This window comes from Pseudorasbora parva, chromosome 3 (genome assembly GCF_024679245.1).
Source record: "Pseudorasbora parva isolate DD20220531a chromosome 3, ASM2467924v1, whole genome shotgun sequence".
Classification (NCBI taxonomy): domain Eukaryota; kingdom Metazoa; phylum Chordata; class Actinopteri; order Cypriniformes; family Gobionidae; genus Pseudorasbora; species Pseudorasbora parva.
The window spans coordinates 22,701,116-22,720,473 of record NC_090174.1 but is presented as its reverse complement, the minus strand read 5'-3'; the positions used below and the strand labels follow the sequence as shown (position 1 = coordinate 22,720,473).

General features: G+C 38.1%; 1 protein-coding gene across 1 annotated transcript; it reads left to right on the top strand.

The window, feature by feature from the left end:
- The first annotated feature begins 50 nt into the window (after window positions 1-50).
- On the top strand, window positions 51-18,700 carry cmya5 (cardiomyopathy associated 5). The gene is made up of 13 exons (XM_067438168.1): window positions 51-433; window positions 950-4,571; window positions 5,154-5,249; window positions 8,706-8,939; window positions 9,139-9,161; window positions 9,440-9,561; window positions 9,641-9,775; window positions 11,534-11,680; window positions 11,947-12,094; window positions 14,782-14,915; window positions 15,336-15,450; window positions 15,666-15,842; window positions 17,351-18,700. Exons 1-13 carry the CDS (start codon window positions 312-314, stop codon window positions 17,601-17,603), a joined length of 5,328 nt encoding a protein of 1,775 aa, XP_067294269.1. The 5' UTR covers window positions 51-311; the 3' UTR covers window positions 17,604-18,700.
- The last annotated feature ends 658 nt before the right edge of the window (window positions 18,701-19,358 follow it).

Sequence of the window (19,358 nt, the reverse complement as noted above, 5' to 3'; positions counted from 1 at the left end):
AGGGGACACCGTCGCTGTAGTTTCATGCAAGCTTTTCTGTTCAAGACATGGTTAACGATGTGCTACTGTTTAAAAGTGGACAGAGGAAATTAAATTTATTGGGTAATATCCTTAACTCGGGCGTCAAAGAACGGGACCACGGTGACTTTTTCCAAGTGCGCAGCCTTGAGCTCAAGAATATTTGTAATCTATTTACAGCAGCCGCTGAGTAAGGCGAACAGCACTCAGCGAGACATGATCCCAACACGAAGCTGTGCTCTCAAAGACCGTTTATTATTTTAAAATAACACCACCCTATTTCAAATATCAATATGGATCCTGCTTTGAAAGGGGAATGTGAGGGGGCAGAGCCAGAGATGGACGTATTGCAGGACATGGGACCAGGAATAATCGAAATCGACGACGAAAATGAGATTGAGGAACTTCACAGAAGGTACTTTTCCCACGGGTGCTTTTTGGGATTAATGTTTTCTGTAGGTCTTTTTTAAATACGAATGTTCACTCCTTCATTGTCCACCACCTTTTTAAATTAATTTTACCGAAGTGATTAACCCACCAAGGTTTTGAACTAAAAGTTACAAAAACACACTTTTTGTATAGGCATGCATTAAATATATATATATTTACAAAAATATATACATGTAATGTATATGCAAACACAGTTTAACCACAAAGTTTTCAACAGTGCTTTAAAAATAAATAAATAATAATTATTATTTAAAAAACATTTTTTTTACTTTGTCCAATGTTTAATTAACTTGCAAGTCTGTAATGAGCAGATATTCTGACACCTGCTTCCACTAATTGTTTCTTCTTGTAAAAACTTTTTAAGGTTTTAACTTCAAACATAAAAAAATAATAATTAGTTAAGCACTAAACATACAGTTATGAAATAGACTGCATTATACATTGCTTTATTGATTCATACCTGTTTATAAACTCTTTTTAGTTTAAAAGAAGCTGTCCAGGATCCATCAGTAAAGCCTAAACTGCAGTGTTTGATGGTGGACCCATCCTTCTCTATGGTGACGGTACAGAGCGAGGACAGTGGTATAGTATGGGAGACTGCTTCCAGTAGATGCTCAACTCCATGGGCTTCAGAAGGAAGCTCGCCGTCTGAACAATACAGCATGGAAGGTTCTGGAACACAGGGGAATATTGTGATCATAATGGATGAAGACAGAATAAAGAGGAAAAAAACTAGCAGCAGAGGCAAGCTGGGTGACAGGTTTAAAAAGCCAAGCTCCAGACTGCCAAAAAGTCGGATAGGTGAGGAAAGACCCGCAATGATTGAGGTGTCCGTGCCAAATATCAGGTCTGAAAGCAATGAGGATAGTGTGTCTGCTGGAAGCAAGGATCAAAATCTTTTTAGTTTGATATCTGAGGGTTTTGAAATACTGAATATTGTTGTACCGTCAAAGCTTGCTACAGTAGATGAGGAAGATAGCACTGAGCTGGTGGATAATTTGGCCTACTTAGATAATACCCCAAAGATAAAATCCAGGCACAAACATGAACCTGTAGCTACAAAAAGTGTTCCTGTAAACATAGAGATAGACATTGAGGAAATAAAGCAAAATGAAAGCTTGAAGGATTCATCCCAGATCTATGCTGACAAACAACCCAAAAAGGATGAAACTCATATGGACTACCTGGAAAAATTCACACTGTTAGATGAGCAGGCACCTAGTGATGGCACTACATTGATGGAACAACTTGAACCAGAACTGACTGTCCAACCAGACGCACATCAAGTGACTCAGAAAGAGCCAAGAGCAGATGAAGCCGTTGATGAGGATTCCTTTGTAATTATCGGTGATGTTGAAATTGCGGATGAACATCTTGACGAAGTGTTTTATGGAAATAAATTGAATGCAGAACCTGTGGTTCCCCAAGAGCATGAGGGCCGAGTTGGAGGAACAGCAAGCTCTAAAGCTCTTAAAGAGTGTGGATCAGCCTTATTTGGAAGTCAGGAATGTATCCTCACACCTGTATACCTCCCTACTGGACCAGCAAAGATCATAGATCTTGTCCTTCTTGAGGAACCACGAGCAATGTCCTTCCATTACTCAGACCTTTATGAGGACGCAGTAGGAGACCGGAAGAAAGAAGATGAATTCTCAGATACAGAGAGTGTCATTTCAGAACGATCCTTCAAAAGGCGATACTCTGATTCTGATGATGCAGATGGATATCTGGAGAAATTCCTATTGAAGGATGAAACACCAGTGGTTTCTAATGTACATGAGGCCAAAGAAAAGGAAGATGGGGGGAAACTTGCTTGGTCACCAAGTAAATTTGAACTCACTGGATGTTTAGAAAGAGCACAAGAAGAAAATGATGAAGTAACCGACAATGAACAATGTGTGCAAGAGAAAAACGAAGGTGAAGCACAATGTGAGTCCACAGGGTGTTGTTCAGATGGACACTGTGCTCCAGTAATCCAGCCAGAGGTGGAAATGATCATTAGAGAAATGGTCACTTCAGCGGATTTGTTTGCGAAGCATAATAGGGAAAATGAAAAGCAATGTGATGTCACTGCCATTATCAAGGACAGTATCACAACAAATAATTACCCCGATGACACACAACTTCAAATGGATCAAGTCCTTGAGCCAGAAAGCAAAACCACCAATAAAGACGATCACAGTGGACACGAACAAATAAGTCTGACTGCTCATATTCAATTGCCTGGGGGTTTAGTGCATGAAGATATTAAATCTAAAGATGAATTTGAAATTCTGTCTGTAACAAATAGCTCTGAGAAATTCCAGTCTGATATACCACATGCTGTTGAAAACATTGGTGTTTCTGAGGCCAATGTGAATAAACGTCAAGAAGTAGCTGATGTCATTGCTGACATTCAGGAAACAAGTATTATTACTGAAAATGGCAAAGGAGAGAAAAAGCAAACCGAGACACAAGGCAACATTTTAACGCAAAATATTTCCCCAGAGGTTGATAAAGGCATTACTGAAATATTACTAATAGAAGAACCAGAAAAAAATGGTCAGAAGGTTGTCAGTCTCGATGAACCTATGTTGGATGAAACAGAACCTCCAAAAATTGAAGAACCTTCAAAAGTAGAGAAAGAAGTCAAGCCTTCAGAAGAGACTAAAACAATTACAACAGATGCTGCTAAAGTTGAACATTCTGCAAAATCCTTAGAAAATGACTCACAAGTCCATGAAAATGGAGAAATACTTGCTTTAGCTGAGAATAACATGAGTGAAGGATTAATACCCAAGAAGAAGAAACAAGAGCAAGTCATTGTCAAAATTGGTGCAGTGCAAGAGGTTGAGGCCCATATCAATACAACAGAAGTGTTAACAGAAATTGAAATGAAGCCAGAGTCTGAAATTACTTCAGGTCAGACCTCACTAGAACAGTCAGATCTAAGTGAAACAGATACAGCAAACATTGAACTTCAGACTAAACCTGAGATTACAAGCCAGGAGAAAATGTATCCAGAACAACATATTGAATTCAGTGCAACAAACAAGAAAGCCAAAGAGCACACAGGTGCAGATAAGCCAACAAATGAGGCACAAGTGATTGTACAAAGTCTGGAAAAGCAAAAAGAACATGTTGACATAAAGACTGAATGTGGGGTTACAGAAAAAGATGGAAAAGTAGAGGAAACCAAGATGGATGTTATAGAGGAAGCAAATGAGACGGTTGACACCACAAGTGAGCCTGTTCAGGATGGCATACCTTCTGAGAATGGAGTGACAACAGAGATGAATCAAATGATTGTTGATTCAAGGCAAGAATATAGCTTATTGCTAGTTAATGACAATGAGGCATTTGCTCAAGAAAGTACTGAAGAGATAAGAGTAACAGATGATGTAGAGGACTTATCAAAAGTAAGATTATCACCTGTTGTACCAACAAAGGAGGAACAGGAATTAAAAGAAATCCCAGAGAAAGAATCATCTATTAATAGGAAAGATATTGAGAATAAGATCTTGCCTCTAACATCAACAGAAACATTAGAGGAAGGAAATAAAACACATATGAATGATGCACAGATTGAAGATATAACAGACCTACAAGAGTCCATTTTGCCTCTTCCGCCAGTTGATGAAGTTGACCCCTCAGCAATGAGAGTCTCACCTTTAGAGCCAGAAGATAGTGACACAATTTATGAAGATATACATAGAGGAGGAAGCCTAAGTAGGAATAAAGGTGTCTTTTCACAATTGCGAAGTTTTACCCCTCAGGAGGATCTGTCAGCCTTGAGCTGCAGCCCAGATGTGCAGCAGGAAATTGCAGAGGAACTTGATTATGAGATTGTCACCGAACAAGAGGTGAGACAGTCTGAACAAGCTATAGCTGAGGAAGGGCACTGTGAACAAGTTCGACTGTCAGATCAAACTCTGGAAAAAGGCTTTGAATTTGTTGAGGATTTGGATAGTGCACAGATGGCGGAATATGAACATCAAGAGGAACTTGAAATTCAGCCAATGGATGCGTTCTGCCTTGTTTGTCGTTGCCCAGTACTGCTGAGTGAGGCTGAGCATCAACACCATGAGATGGCCTCTTTGGATGAGGCCTATGACAGTATTAAGGTAAGTTAAGTTCCCTGTGCTTTGAAAGAATGCTAAGGCATGATTTCCTGACATCAGCTTGATATCTGATCTTTCTCAGCTAGCCTGTTTGGAGAGCTTACATTATGAAGTCACTGATTACTCAAGTGTTTAATACAGAAGGACTCGTCCAGTGTCTAATATTTCCAAATGATAAAAACACACAATCGGCTGTAAAACTAACTTGTATATGTTGACTTGACAAGAATATTTGAGTATAAATCAGGTAGAGACAGTGAGAGATTGTTTACTTTATTGGCCTTTGACAACATTCATAGCACATGAGTCAGAACTGACTGACTCATAGCCAGCCCTGAAATGTCCATCTCTGAAAGTAGACGGCTGTTTCCATGATTCATCTGTAGTTTATTCCAAAGGACTGCACCAATGTGATTTGATATTTGCAAGTGTGAAATAAATAGAACCATTGAATATAAATTTTTATTTTATAAATTAATATATTAATTTATTTATAAATTAATATTAAATATTTTGTGTAATTTGTTCAGCACCTCTGAAAATTTCTTGTTGCCTGTCTAATTTTCCATGTGATATTTTTTTCAGAATCAGTTGAGGGAACTGATATCAGTTTTACAAGAAAGATCGGAGAACATTGAAGACTTTGTATCTGAGCTTGAACTGGCATACAATACAGTGGAGGTATTTGCGTTATTCATGTACACATATGCAACACATCCTGTATCAGTTGTTGTTTTTGACTCTAAAAACAAACCCATAGACTTACATTTGAGTCATTTGATGAGCATATTTTTGTGTCCAAGTGCATTATTTCCTTTTAAAATAATTTGATAAATGAATGACATGTATCACTTTATTCTGTGAAACCTGTTTAGTTTGAATTCATTATTAGTACATTCAAATAATTATTATTATTTAAGTTTTGGTATCTTAAATCCCAAAATGTCAGGTGGTGCAACCATTCGCAAAAATGAACAGACTAAGGAAACTATTTAAAATGGTGTTTTAATAATATGAAATTTTTAAATAATAATTAAAATAAATTTTAAATAAATAAATACTATGGTATAATTTTATGTTTGAAACTAATTTTTATAAATATCAATAAGCTTTTTAAGATAATTGAAAAACTTTTGTCCGGCGAATTGTATACTCAAATGTCAGGGTGGCACAACTGCAAATATGGGTCTTTTATTTTTAATAAAATCCACAATGAGCCAATATTTGGCATAACATTTCAAAATGTCTCACTTTCAACATTTGATATGTTATCTATATTCTATTGTAAATAAAATATAAGTTTATGTGATTTGTATATTAATGCATTCCTTTTTTTATTCACAATTTGCACAGTGTCCCAACCTTTTAGGAATCGGATTTGTTTTTGTTCATGTTGTTTTGCAAAACACTTGCGCTGCTATTAGTGGGATATGGTTAACATCAGGGACAGGTTTGGTGGTATGGGTAGGTATAAGTGTGGGTTGATGGATTGAGGGGGAAGAGATGGGTCAACAGTGTAATTATAAATGTCCTTACAGAAATGAATTACAGATGTAATATGCAGTTTTTTTTTTAAATATATAAGTACGATGGAAAACATGTCTTTGTACATGATAATGCATTGTATAAAATTAATTATTCAACTGTTAGTTCAGTAGTTAAAGACACTTATTATAAAGTGGGACCAAAAACTCAGCAAGGCCCAGGGAGTACATTAAAAATTATCCGGCTGCACAAGAAGCATATCTTGCAAAAAGAAAAACGAGGTAATGAATCATTTAGCAGACGCTTTTATCCAAAGTGACTAACAAAAGAGGAGAGCAATAGAAGCCACTAAACAAACAAGGGCAACAGCATGCAAGTGCTGTAAGGAAGTCTCAGTTAAACGAACAGTACACAAACGTTTTTGTTTTGTTTTTTGAATAAACAAACAACTAAAGAGAAAATTGAATTGGATAGTTAAGTGCTGGTCTTTATTAATCAAATGTAACTGGAAGAGATGTGTCTTAAGATGTTTTTTAAAAATGGCTACAGACTCAGCTGCTCGAATTGAGATAGGCAGGTCGTTCCACCAGGTTGGAACAGTCCAGGAAAAGGTCAGAGAGAGTGGTTTTATGTCTCTTTGGGATGGAACCATAAGGCGTCGTTCACTTGCAGAACGTAAGCTTCTGGAGGGTGTGTAAGTCTGAACAAGTGAGTTTAGGTATATTTGTGCAGAGTCAGTGGTTGCTTTGTAGGCGAGCACCAGTGCCTTGAATTTGATGCAAGGGGCCATTTGCAGCCAGTGCAGAACTGATGAAGTGATGCGTGATGTTCGCTTTCTTCAGCTTGTTAAAGACCACTCTCGCTGCTGCAGTCTGGATCAGCTACAATGGTTTGATAGTGCATGCTGGAAGGCCAACTAGAAGAGCATTACAATAGTCCAGTCTAGAGAGAACAAGAATTTGGACCAGCCTGTTCTGGTAGGAAGGGTCTAATCTTCCTAGTGTTGTATAAGACAAATCTGCAGGACCGGGCTGTTGCAGTAATGTGGTCTGTGAAGTTTAACTGGTCATCAATCACAACTCCAAGGTTCCTGGCTGTACTGCATGGAGTTATGGTTGATGAACCGAGCTGAATGGAGAACTGAGCCCTGGGGAACTCCAGTATCTAGATGATGAGACTTAGACACTTCACCTTTCCAAGACACCCTGCAGGACCTACCTGAGAGGTATGACCTAAACCACTGAAGAGTAGTTCCTGAGATACCCATCTTCTTAAGAGTTGACAGGAGGATCTGGTGGTTAATTCTGTCAAAAGCAGCAGACAGATCCAGCAAGATGAGTACTGAGGATTTGGAAGCTGCTTTTACCAGTCTCAGAGCTTATTATAGTGTTCTTTTCCGGTTGCTATGGATTTAATGTTTTAAACATTTTGATAAGTGCAACCCTGTCATTATTAATGTTGTCAGGTGACACAACTGATATTCATTATGTGGTACAACCATGCAAATTCTTGATTTAAACCAACAAATAATAGGTCAAAGTGAACACATGGCTGAAAGCTAGATTGTCAATAGTTATTTACATTTAATTACTGGTATACTTGTAGGACTATTTTGATTATTATTTTAGTGATCCGTCTTTAAAATTAAAATTGGATGCTAAAGATACAAAATAGATAATGAAAGCAACTTACAACATGCAGTATCTAGGCTTTTGACTGGGACCAAGAAGCAGGTCAGTATTTCCCCAGTTCTAGCTTCACTGCATTGGCTCCCAGTTAATTTCCAGGTGCAGTTCAATGTTTTAATGTTTAAAATAAAATCATGATATATACCCCAGTCTGTGTTTCCCAAAACCATCATTCCAACAAACATTCGCAAACAGCATCGCAAACTACAACCACTAGAAGCAGAGTTTCTTGTTTGCATGACATGTATGTGGACTTAATAAATCCTAATCTTGATTAAAATAAGCAAGCTGACATTTAGTACAATCTATATCTTTTATTTCGAATACATACAAATGTCATGTCTTTTAAGTTTGTCAAGAGATTTATATCAGCTTTTCTAAGAGTGCGCATGTGCGAATGTGCTCTACTATAAGAACAAGCCTATGATTGAATCTGGAAATAAACCAAAATAACTGAGAAAAATAAGAATTAGTCCACAGGTGACATAATTTATAACAAAAAATCGAGTTTGATTTCTATCTCAAAATAATGAATTAAAAACAGTTAATACTCCACCACCTGTGTGACATCATTAACCGACGTGGTTGAACAACAGGTTTGTTTCTTCAATGATGCAACCTACTATGGTAGCTCAGCAGTGAGTTATTGTTGTATGGAAACACACCCCAGAACAGTATAATGTGTAAACATATATAGCATAACTCATATTATTATTGATATATTAAAACATAACTAAAAACTACACATCAGGTCAAAATGGTTGTGACTGCCCTCGAAAATGAGTAGCAATATTCTGGCAACCACCCACAGCATCTTACCATCATGAAGGTGAATTTTGCACTCCCAAAAAGCTGGAGTGAGAGTTTTGTAGTGCTTACGTTTATGCACTGTGAGCTTGGGGATGCTAAGGCGAGAAAGGTTACTGAGAACTTATGTGCAGCTTTTATTGTGCTGTTCCCACAGGAGAACTTTAATGAATGTGAGAAGATCATAAAGGAGCACAATGAGGAGGTGGTGAAGCTGGTGATGGATCAGTATAATGAGATGTCTCAGGCCATGGAGGAGGAGAAAAAGGTCAAACTGGAGCAGCTGTACGACCAGATTGTGTCGTTTCAGGAGAATATGGACAAGGCCAAGGAGACTATGGAGATGACAGCTAAGGAGGAGGAAGAGAAGGACCCACTCAAGTTTCTTTCTGTGAGGCTTTCCTCATTTGTGTGTTAGTTACTCGCTTAAAGTAGGTCACGCATTTAGATTAGTATTAATGTATTGATTTTGTCCAAGGCTATAGTTGCTTTGGAAGCATTTTTAAAGTGCTTAGCTTTGTTAAGAGAGATGAACTGTATCTAGAACTTATACTTTAGTCTAATCAAACCATTTTTTCACCCCTTTTCAGTCGTCAAAAGATATCAATATGAGGTAACTGAATGGTCTGAATTTATGTTGTGTCAGTGGCTTGCTAACATTGCTCAAAAATTATCTGCATATAAAATTAATCCAAACAGCTTGATTTAATTGCCTTGAATTTGGTGTGTTCAAACTATGTTTAAATCAAGTGTCTGTAGCCTTTAAATGAATAGAAATCAAATCATTTAACGGTGCATTGGGTTTTTACACACTATGACAATATTGTGATAAGCTGGGGTTTTTTCCAGTCTCCTTCCAATGACCCTTCCATTCATTTTTTTTAAAAATAGGTTGAATACAGCTTTGGAATCCACCATGTCACTTGAACTTGGTCCACGAGGGCTGCTGGTTTTTGAGGATTATGCCAAGGGCAAACCAGGCAATGAGAAGAAAAACAGACAAGCCATTCCAGGTGCGCCTTAGATAAGATTTCCATTGAGAAAAAACACCCTCTAACGTTTTGCTGACTTGTACTATCACTCATTTTGTAGTGCCACAAAAACCCCATCTTCAGCCTCAAGAGGCCAATTCTGCAACCAGCACTTCCGTCACTGTTTATTGGAGAGTCAATGAGGATGACATTATTGACTGCTTCCAAGTCTACTGCATGGAAGAGCCACAAGGAGGTTAGACTAGACTAGCAGGGTTTTAACATCCATACTGAAAACAAAAAAAATACGCTATACACCATTTAAAAGTTTTGGGTTTGTTACAAATGTTTAATGCAATTTGTTACGTTACTAACTAGAATTTGTATCATGTCATTTGTACAGTATTTAGTAATGGATTACAGTTTGTAAGTAATATACCCAGCATTGTATATAGTTTAGAATGCAATATATATCACGTATATTCTTAATACTGTTTTTATTTAGTTTTTTATTTAAAAATACATCAATTAGGCATAACATTATTACTTTATATTATTTACATTATATTGCGTTGATCCCCCTTTTACTGACCCCATGTACTCAAGGCATGGATGTGTGCTTTGTTATCTGGCACCAAAATGTTAGCAACAGATGCTTTACATCCTGTAAGTTGCGAGGTGGGGCTTCCATGAATCTGACTTTGTTCAGCCCATCCCACAGATGCTCGATTGGATTGACATCTGGGGAATTTTGAGGCAGAGTCAACATCTCAAACTCATTGTTGTGCTCCTCAAACCATTCCTGAACCATTTTTGCTTTGTGGCAGTGCAAGTACATTATCCTGCTGAAAGAGGCCATAGCCACCAGGGTATACCATTTCCCTGAAAGGGTGTACATGGTCTGCTCTGCACCAATGCTTAGGTAAGTAGTTTGTGTCAAAGTAACATCCACATGGATGGCAGGACCCAAGGTTTCCCAGCAGAACATTGCCCAAAGCATCACACTGCCTCCGCCAGCTGGCCTTCCATCCATAGTGCATCCTGATACCATGTGTTCCCCAGGTAAACCTCAACGGGATGTAAAATAAAGTGTGATTCATCAGACCAGGTCACCTTCTTTCATTTCTCTGTGGTCCAGTTCTGAAGCTCACATGCCCACTGTTAACGCTTTCGGGGGTGGACAGGGATCATCATGACCACCCTGACTGGTCATACACAACAAACTGCAATGCTCTGTGTATTCTGAAACCTTTCTATCAGAACCAGCATTAACTTCTTGAGCAATTTGAGCTACAGTAGCTCGTCTGTTTGATCGGACAACACGGGCCAGCCTTCGCTCCCCCTGTGCATCAATGAGCCTTGGCCATCCAAGCTTCTGTCACCGGTTCACCACTGTTCCTTCCTTGGACCACTTTGATAGATACTGACCACTGCAGACTGGGAACAACCCGCAAGAGCTACAGTTTTGGAGATGCTCTGACCCTTGTCAAACTTGCTCCGATCTTTACACTTGCCCATTTTACCTGCTTCTAACACATCAAATTTAAGGACAAAATGTTCACTTCCTGCCTAATATATCCCACCCACTAACAGGTGCCGTGATGAAGAGATAATCAATGTTATTCACTTCACCTGTTAGTGGTCGTAATGTTATGCCTGATCGGTGTAGATTATCAGTATAACATATCCTTGCAATTGTGGGTTAAATGCTTAAACAAATAATTTACTCCCCCTTATGTCACCAAACCTATATTACTTACTTCTGTGGAAAATATTTTGAAATAGTCAGTGGGTCCAATAATGTTTTGGACGACACTGACTTTCAATATATAGATGAAATCAGTTGAAACATTTTTCTAAATATATTTTTAAGCATAAACTATCCCTTTAACATTCACATAAATGTTGTTGATCCGACAGTACTAAAAGCACTAATTAGTATGTTAAATATGTCAATGGGATGCTCAACTGAGCCACTTCAGTAAAAGTGTGTTAAATGTAATTGAATCTGCAGCTATCTCAGAGGAGTACAGGGTGACTGTGAAGGAGAGCTACTGTAATCTAGAAGAGCTGGAACCGGATAAGTGTTATAAAGTGTGGGTGATGGCGGTGAACTACACAGGCTGCAGCATGCCAAGTGAGAGACTGCCCTTCAGAACCGGTTAGTTACACACTGTGTAAATCCCCTCTGACTCGCATAATGTTTGTGAGAGCAAGAGATCATGCTGTATGTCATAATATATCAATATATAATGAGATGACCATGTGGAGCCTCTTTACGAGATCATTGATATGGAATGCAAATTCCAAAGTGTACGTGTTATCAATCCATATCAAATCTGCAGTGTTCACATTTAGCAAAACAAACTTGAGCTTATGTGTTAGTCAATGTCTGAAAAGTAACTCCGCTCACTGTGTTCTATCTAGCCCCCTCTGTCCCGGTGATCCAGACAGAACAGTGCACAGTGCTGTGGGACACAGCCACGCTGCGTTGGAGCTCCGTTCAGCCCAGTGCTGTAGACTTCTTTACACTGGAGTATTGCCGCCAGTATGCATGTGAGAGAGAGGGACTCAGGTAAAGTTAACCAGCCCTCTGTACATGCAGAAACAGCACTAGGGGTCAAGAGAAAAGATGGCAAATATGTCTTTTTTTCATGTTTTGGCAAATAGTGATCTAACATTTTTATTTTAAAGGTGCAGTGTGTAGTATTTATGATGATCTGCTGACAGAAATGCAATATAATATACATAACTATGTTTTTAGTGGTGCATAAAGACCTTACTTAATGTACCGTTATGTTTTTATTACTTTAAAATTAGCCATTTCTATCTTCACGCATTCTACAGTGAAATGGCCATTTTGCACCATAATGTTTTTACAGTAGCCCTAAACGGACAAATATATTTTTGTCCTGTGTCGGCCACCGTAGCTTCTCTAGTGCTTTGAAAGCGAGGGATGAGCTGTGTTTGATCGTAATTCACAAACTCATTGCTAGATGTTTTATTATATTATATTATATTATATTATATTATATTATATTATATTATATTATATTATATTATTAATGTTTAAAAAACACATTATTTTTGACATATTTTACATTGTTACAGCACCTCTTTCCCCATTCTGTCAGTAACGCTCTGCTCAGATCCGGTCTCTATGAAGCTCCTCCTACCGAAAAGCACAATGTGATCTGTTTGGTCGGCGAACCACTGTATTGTGATTGGTCAACCATTTTGAGCTGGTTTTGGAAATATCACACCCCTTACCCCTTAGTTTTAAACCCACTACTAATGCTGCATTCCAGGCAGGGATTTGAGCCCGTAAGTTACGACCTCAAACCACGACTCACAACTTTGTAGTGTTCCTGGGAATATCACACCAAACTGCCTGAGCACCAGGAAATGTGGTAGCTATATGTAAACAAAGCATGGCGGACTGTAAGGGTCTTATGCTCATTTACAATCATTAAAGGGGGGGTGAAACACTCAGTTTCAGTCAGTGTCATGTCAATCTTGAGTACCTATAGAGTAGCATTGCATCCTGCATATCTCCGAAAAGTCTTTATTTTTTTAATAATTATATAAGAAAGATGCGCTGTTCCGAGTCTTTCCGAAAAAAGCCGAGCGGGTGGGGGCGCGTCGTGTGAGTGGAGCTAAATAATGACGTGTGCAGCAGCGCGCTGCTATTGTGTTGAGTCGAGTGCGTCATCCCTAACAGCGGGAAAAAAACTTTATTCAAAATAAAAATATGGCTTTTAATCAGATACAGCCATACATCTATGATCCGGAATCAGACCCAGAGGCTGCAGTTGAACAGGAGCAGCAGCAAAAACGACTAGAGCAGGACGTCTCTATGTGGTTCAAGTTATACACTAACTATATAATATGCTTAGCGACTTGTGTTATTTACATATTTATACTTGAATTATATCGTCGTATTTTTGTCTTTGAAGGTGTACATGTGGGAAGTGCAGTTGTGCACGTGTGTTTGTGTGTTTACACGTGGTTTGTGTAGACAGTAAGCGGACTAAAAAAAACACAGACATTTGAAGCAGTCTCACTCACCCTTCTAACGTTGGGACTGCTCCATCCTTCAGCATTAGGCGATTGGGAAAAGCCGGCGTCGAGCTGGGCCTTGTTTATGAAACAGTCGGCACCGAAATGCAGCGAACAGATATAAACATTCGCGCAACTCAGTTGCTGATCCGGAAAAGCAAATTACATCCACTGTTGCCTTAACGCGGGGTTTTGGCGAATCTGTGCAGGACTGTCTTGGTCTGGCAACCAAAAACGCACTTTTTTGGTGACATTGTTATGTGCACATCACCTGTGCAGCGCAGCCTACAAGCCAGCGCTTTGAAGGGCGTAGCCTGTTACTTTCGCTCTCTCTCTCTCTCTCTCTCTCTCTCTCTCTCTCTCTCTCTCTCTCTCTCTCTCGCTCTCTCTCACGCGCTTCCGGTAGAATTGTCCGTAAGGCCCATACAAGGAAATTCCGCCCCCATTAACGTCAAAGGGGACGCATGATCTCAAAAAACTTGCCGAAACTTATGACTAACCGGAAGTAGTATTTTTGACAAAGAAATACTCCCATCAAACGTCCACCTTAACTTTTGAAACTTTGTCTATGTTTAGTATGGGATTCCAAGTCTTTAACAGTGTAAAAAGATCAGTATGCATGAAACAGCATTTCACCCCCCCTTTAATATCGCCAATAATTTCTACACCTTGCTTATTTGAGGGAAACAGAGGAGAAAAAATGGCGCATAGGGCAAGGGAAGCTGTTATACCTTTTATTTTACATTATTTATATATTTGGAAATGTATTTGGTATTAATTTACTCTTGCACGCTACTACTTTGTAACTTTACAAACCGTTTTTATGCTCAAACAGCAATAAACTTAAAAATGTAAAAGAAAAAATAGGGGGATAAGACGATCCACACTACTTTTTTTTTTTTCTTGTTCGAGCAACCGTTTTTCATATATTGTCACATTAGGAAGAAAAATTGGTTGCAATTTCCAGACTTGGAAATGTATATTTTAACATTGTTTACACAAAAAAAATCTTCTTTATGGTATTGAATACACTCTTTATTTTCCATCGGCAGCATTTAATATTAATATTTCATGTGAGAGCTTGTACACTGAATCCATTGAACACTCATGAACATGAAGTTTCCCATGATTCCTCAAGAGTGCACATTGGAGCATTACAGAGTGTAAAGCTGCCCTCATTGAAAACAGTCTCTCCATACACAGATCCATATCAGGGATAAAAGGCTATGAGCAGAGGGTCCTTCTTCAGCCCAATGAAAATTACCTCTTCTACATCAAATCGGTAAATGCCGGAGGGGCCAGTGAGCAGAGCGAGGCGGCCCTTATCTCCACCAGAGGTCAGATTCGCCACTATTACATCATCAGTCTGACACATATCCCTGTTGTACGGCAAGTTTTCATGGGCAAAATCCAGCCATAGCAATAGGAATCAATGCAAATATTGTGCGAGGGCAAAAGATTCCCTGACGCAAATTTCACAGCAGGTTAAAGTTGGTCGCATGGATTCATCGTGTTAATCAACAGAAAGCTGCTTGGTTTGAAAGTGACTTCTGTGTGAGCCGTGCGTCATCCATCACTACTTTCCTTTCTTTTTCTTTCTTTCTTTTTCTAATTTCACTAATGTGACAAATATCTTCAGTTAGTGATTTAGGACATACCTAGTTCAAAGCTACTTTTAACAGCGTCATAATTGTAACACAATTCTTGTATTAAGTTTGTGTTGTTTTTTGGTGACTAGTGAATGTTTTTATTTTAAGGCACAAGGTTCCGTTTCCTCAGCGAAACAGCCAACTCAGTGCTAAAGGTTTCAGTGGACAAGAACTCGGTAGAATACCCACATGACACCTACAGTAAAATGTCCTCAATCATAGAGTAAGTACATCACCATTTCAAATCTATCACTGTAAATACATAGTTGTTATGCAGGAAAACAAACTACAAATTGTCAAAATGCACTGTTAATGTTTTATTTTCATATTTGTGATCCATTATCCTGTTCCAGGATAGAAATATCTTATAGTTATTTAAATATCTTTAGTTGCAGCAAATGCATGCATTTGTTATTTTATTTTTGTACTTGTTCTCAGATGTCCAGCTGTATTGGGTGAGCTTTTGCCTTCTCTTGGATATTACTACTGGGAGACAGAAGTGTCAAAGTGCAAAGCCTACCGCATCGGTGTCGCATATCAAACTGTATCACGAACCAGCACACTGGGGGAGAGCAGCGCCTCCTGGTGTCTGCACTGTGTACCTACATCTATAAGGTATATTGTTCATGTGATGAAGTTGCATTTGTTCTTGTGTTTTTTATTATTCCAAAGAGGATATCCATTAGACGCAAAGGTCATGGAATATTTTAGTAACATTTAAAAGTCTTTCCAGCAGAAAAGAGTATTATTTTTTAATCTGCTCTTTTCAGTTTAAATAAACAACCTGGTACGACATTTGGAGCAGTACTCTAAACTGTGGAAACTGTGTAATTAAGGCTTTTTGGCAATCAGGGAGGTAAATTAACTGAAGCCTTCAAAAAGAATCAGAACGCACATTTGGTATAAAAAGAAAAAGAACAAAAAAGAAAACGTGTTTTCTCATTAAATCTGTTCTTTCGTGTCTTCCATAAAATACGTATTTAAAAAAAAAAAAAAAGTCTTGTCAGATCTACTACAATGAAAGTATATTGTCTATGATGTTAGAGTTTGCAAATCAGCAACTAGGGTCCTGTCTAATCCCAGCCAACAATTTTATTAGTACAAAATGTGATCACAAAGAATGCTCTTTTAAAGGAACTGTATGTAAGAAATGTATATTTCTCATAAAATGGCCCTGATATGTTACTAGAAATTAAGAAATCATGTTAGTTTCAAATAGGATATTGTCATTTAAAAGTTGTTGTTGCAGCCCTCAACTGATGTTGATGTTGACATTTACTTGATACAGTAAAAACTGTAATGTTGTGTTACTGTTCTTTAACTGTTTTCTATTGAAATATCATTTTTAATGTAATTTATCATATGTAATGACAAAACAACATTTTCAGCATCATTACTCCAGTCTTCAGTGTAACATGATCCTTCAGAAATCATTCTAATCATTCTAAAGATTTGATTGTCAAGATTTTTGTATTATTATTATTATCAATGTTAAAAACAGATTTGCTGCTTACTATTTTTGCGGAAACCATGGCTGCGTCCGAAAACCTAGGCAGCTGACTCGTTGCCTTATCAGACAATGTCTTGTAAAGCAGCGCTTGTGACTGAAGGCACCTCACGAAAATAATTTGGGACAGATTTCTAAGGCAGTGTAACAGTTTAATGATCTACAGCAAAACAGAGAGAACGTTGCTGAGAACTAAAAAATATTTAATCGCATACATTATTTCTCACTGGTATTGACATCAGAAGTGGAAAATGTTGGTAAAAAAAACGTACATTTACACACAAACTGACCAGCAAACGCAACTTTCGGACGCCATCTTTTTCCCCCAGCTCAACTGTCACTAAACGGAAAGCACAGGATTGTGGGATATCAAAGGCAGCGAAGGATACATGTACGCTGCCTTCAAAAATCGATCAGATGAAGGTATCTCAGGAGACAGGAAGTGAAGCAAACATTAGATTTGGACGTGCCTTGATGCCTTCCTGCCTTGAAATGTGTTTTCTGAAGGCAGCATTTTCCAGGTTTCGGATGTAGTCCTAGATGCATTTTTTTTTTTTTTTTTTTAAGATTCTATTTAATATATTTATTGTGCTGTATTAACCCCTCTTCTCTTCAGCTGCAGATTTGAACTACTTCATGACTGTGTGGAGTCTGACATCTTTGTTATGGACATACCTGTGCGGATCGGCACTTTGTTGGACTACAGCCAGGGTCGGCTCTTCTTCTTCAATGCTCAAAACGGGCAGCTCTTGGGCACTTTTCAGCACACATTCAATCAGCCCTGCCACCCTGTGTTTGTCCTTGAGCAGCCCGGGAATCTAGAGCTGAAAATGACCATGGAGGTGCCAGAGTTTGTTAAGCACTGCTAGTTGACACGACTCAAATTTCCAAGGCTTGTTTGCGCAACAGTATATGAATCAAGTGAATCTTTCTCAATAGGAAATTGTGCTGTCACATGAGAAATTGCTCCGTTTTATGAAATGGCATGACTGAAGAGATTATGAGTAATATTACGTTTTGTGAAAGAAGGATTGTTTTTGAAGCTGTGCTTTTAAATCCCTCCAGAAACTAGTTTTGTGGAGCTGTTGCGTTGTTTTTGTATATATGAAACAGAAAGTGCATGCAACCAGTCTTGTTGCTTATCATACAGTATATGATGCACCCCTGGATCCCATGATGTGCAGACATTTATATTCAGTGTCAGTGTATTTATTTTTCAGATTGTTTGAATAAAACAGATTACATTTGGCAAAGCTAATAACAGACTTTCATAGCTGATGTCTCCCTCATCAGAGACATGCTTTGAGATCATAGGCATGGCATTACATATGAGTGAGAATATATACACTGTGTTGCCAAAAGTTTTGGGATGTCTGACTTTACATGCACATGAACTTTATCCCATCCCAACAGCTTCACCTGTTCTGGGAAGGCTTTCCACAAAGTTTAAGAGTGTGTTTATGGGAATTTTTGACCATTCTTCTAGAAGCACATTTGTGAGGTCAGGCCTGGCTTCCAGTCTCCGCTCTAATTCATCCCAAAGGTGTTCTATCGGGTTGAGGTCAGGAATCTGTGCAGGCCAGTCAAGTTCCTCCACACCAAACTCCCTCATCCATGTCTTTATGGACCTTGCTTTGTGCACTGGTGTGCAGTCATTTTGGAACAGGAAGGGGCCATCCCCAAATTGTTCCCACAAAGTTGGGAGCATGAAATTGTCCAAATGTCCTTGGTATGCTGAAGCATTAAGAGTTAATTTTACTGGAACTAAGCGGCCAAGCCCAAGCTGTGAAAAACAACCCCACACCATAATCCCCCCTCCACCAAACTTTACACTTGTACCAATGCAGTCAGGTAAGTACCGTACTCTTTGGCAACCGGCTAAGCCAAATAGTAAGTAGCAAGGAAATTTCATGAATGGACTTATTGCACAGGTGGCAAAGCTGCATGCCTAGATGCTTGATTTTATACACCTTGATTAGCTGAATTCAATGATTTGGAGTGGTGTCCCAATACTTTTGGCAGTATAGTGTATATGTAAGGTTATTTCACAGTTTCTATTTAAAATTGTTGCTGGAACTCACTTAATCACAAACTATTCAAAGGTAAATTTGCAGTAAAGTAAATAAACTGATTTTAGTTTTCACTTACAACAGATCATTGGAGTATTGGGTGTATTTTTATTTTATTTTTCTTGCATTTTATCTTCTGAAAGTTCCACAATATGACTTTCACTTGCATAAGAGAAAATATATTGCAACCATATGTGTTATCTCTAATGGCTGCATACTGTAGGGATTGCTCTTAAGTTGTTTGGTATTCATTTTGTAAAATTATTATTTAAACATTTTCAATTTCAGTGCTCTGTAGAATAATTTAGTAGCAGTATACATTAATCTACTTGTATGTTTATTTGTATTTCTGAGAATGATTGGATTGAATTAAACGTTTTACCGTTAATGTTTTAATAAACAAAGAATTAAGCTCATAGATAAATTAAGAATTATGTTTGGGGTCTGTAAGATTATTTTAATATTTTTGAATGGTCTCTTATGGTGCATTTATTCAATCAAAAAATACAGTTTTTCAAAACTATTAAAAAACTGTTTTACACTTTAGTATTTTAA

What these genes read in the sequence shown, in the direction of transcription:
- cmya5 (XM_067438168.1), top strand. Translation starts at nt 312, where the DNA reads ATGGATCCTGCTTTGAAAGGGGAATGTGAGGGGGCAGAGCCAGAGATG. An exon ending in AAACAGACAAGCCATTCCAG is followed by an intron (nt 9,562 to 9,640) that starts GTGCGCCTTAGA and finishes CTCATTTTGTAG; the next exon opens with TGCCACAAAAACCCCATCTT. An exon ending in TGTGTACCTACATCTATAAG is followed by an intron (nt 15,843 to 17,350) that starts GTATATTGTTCA and finishes TCTTCTCTTCAG; the next exon opens with CTGCAGATTTGAACTACTTC.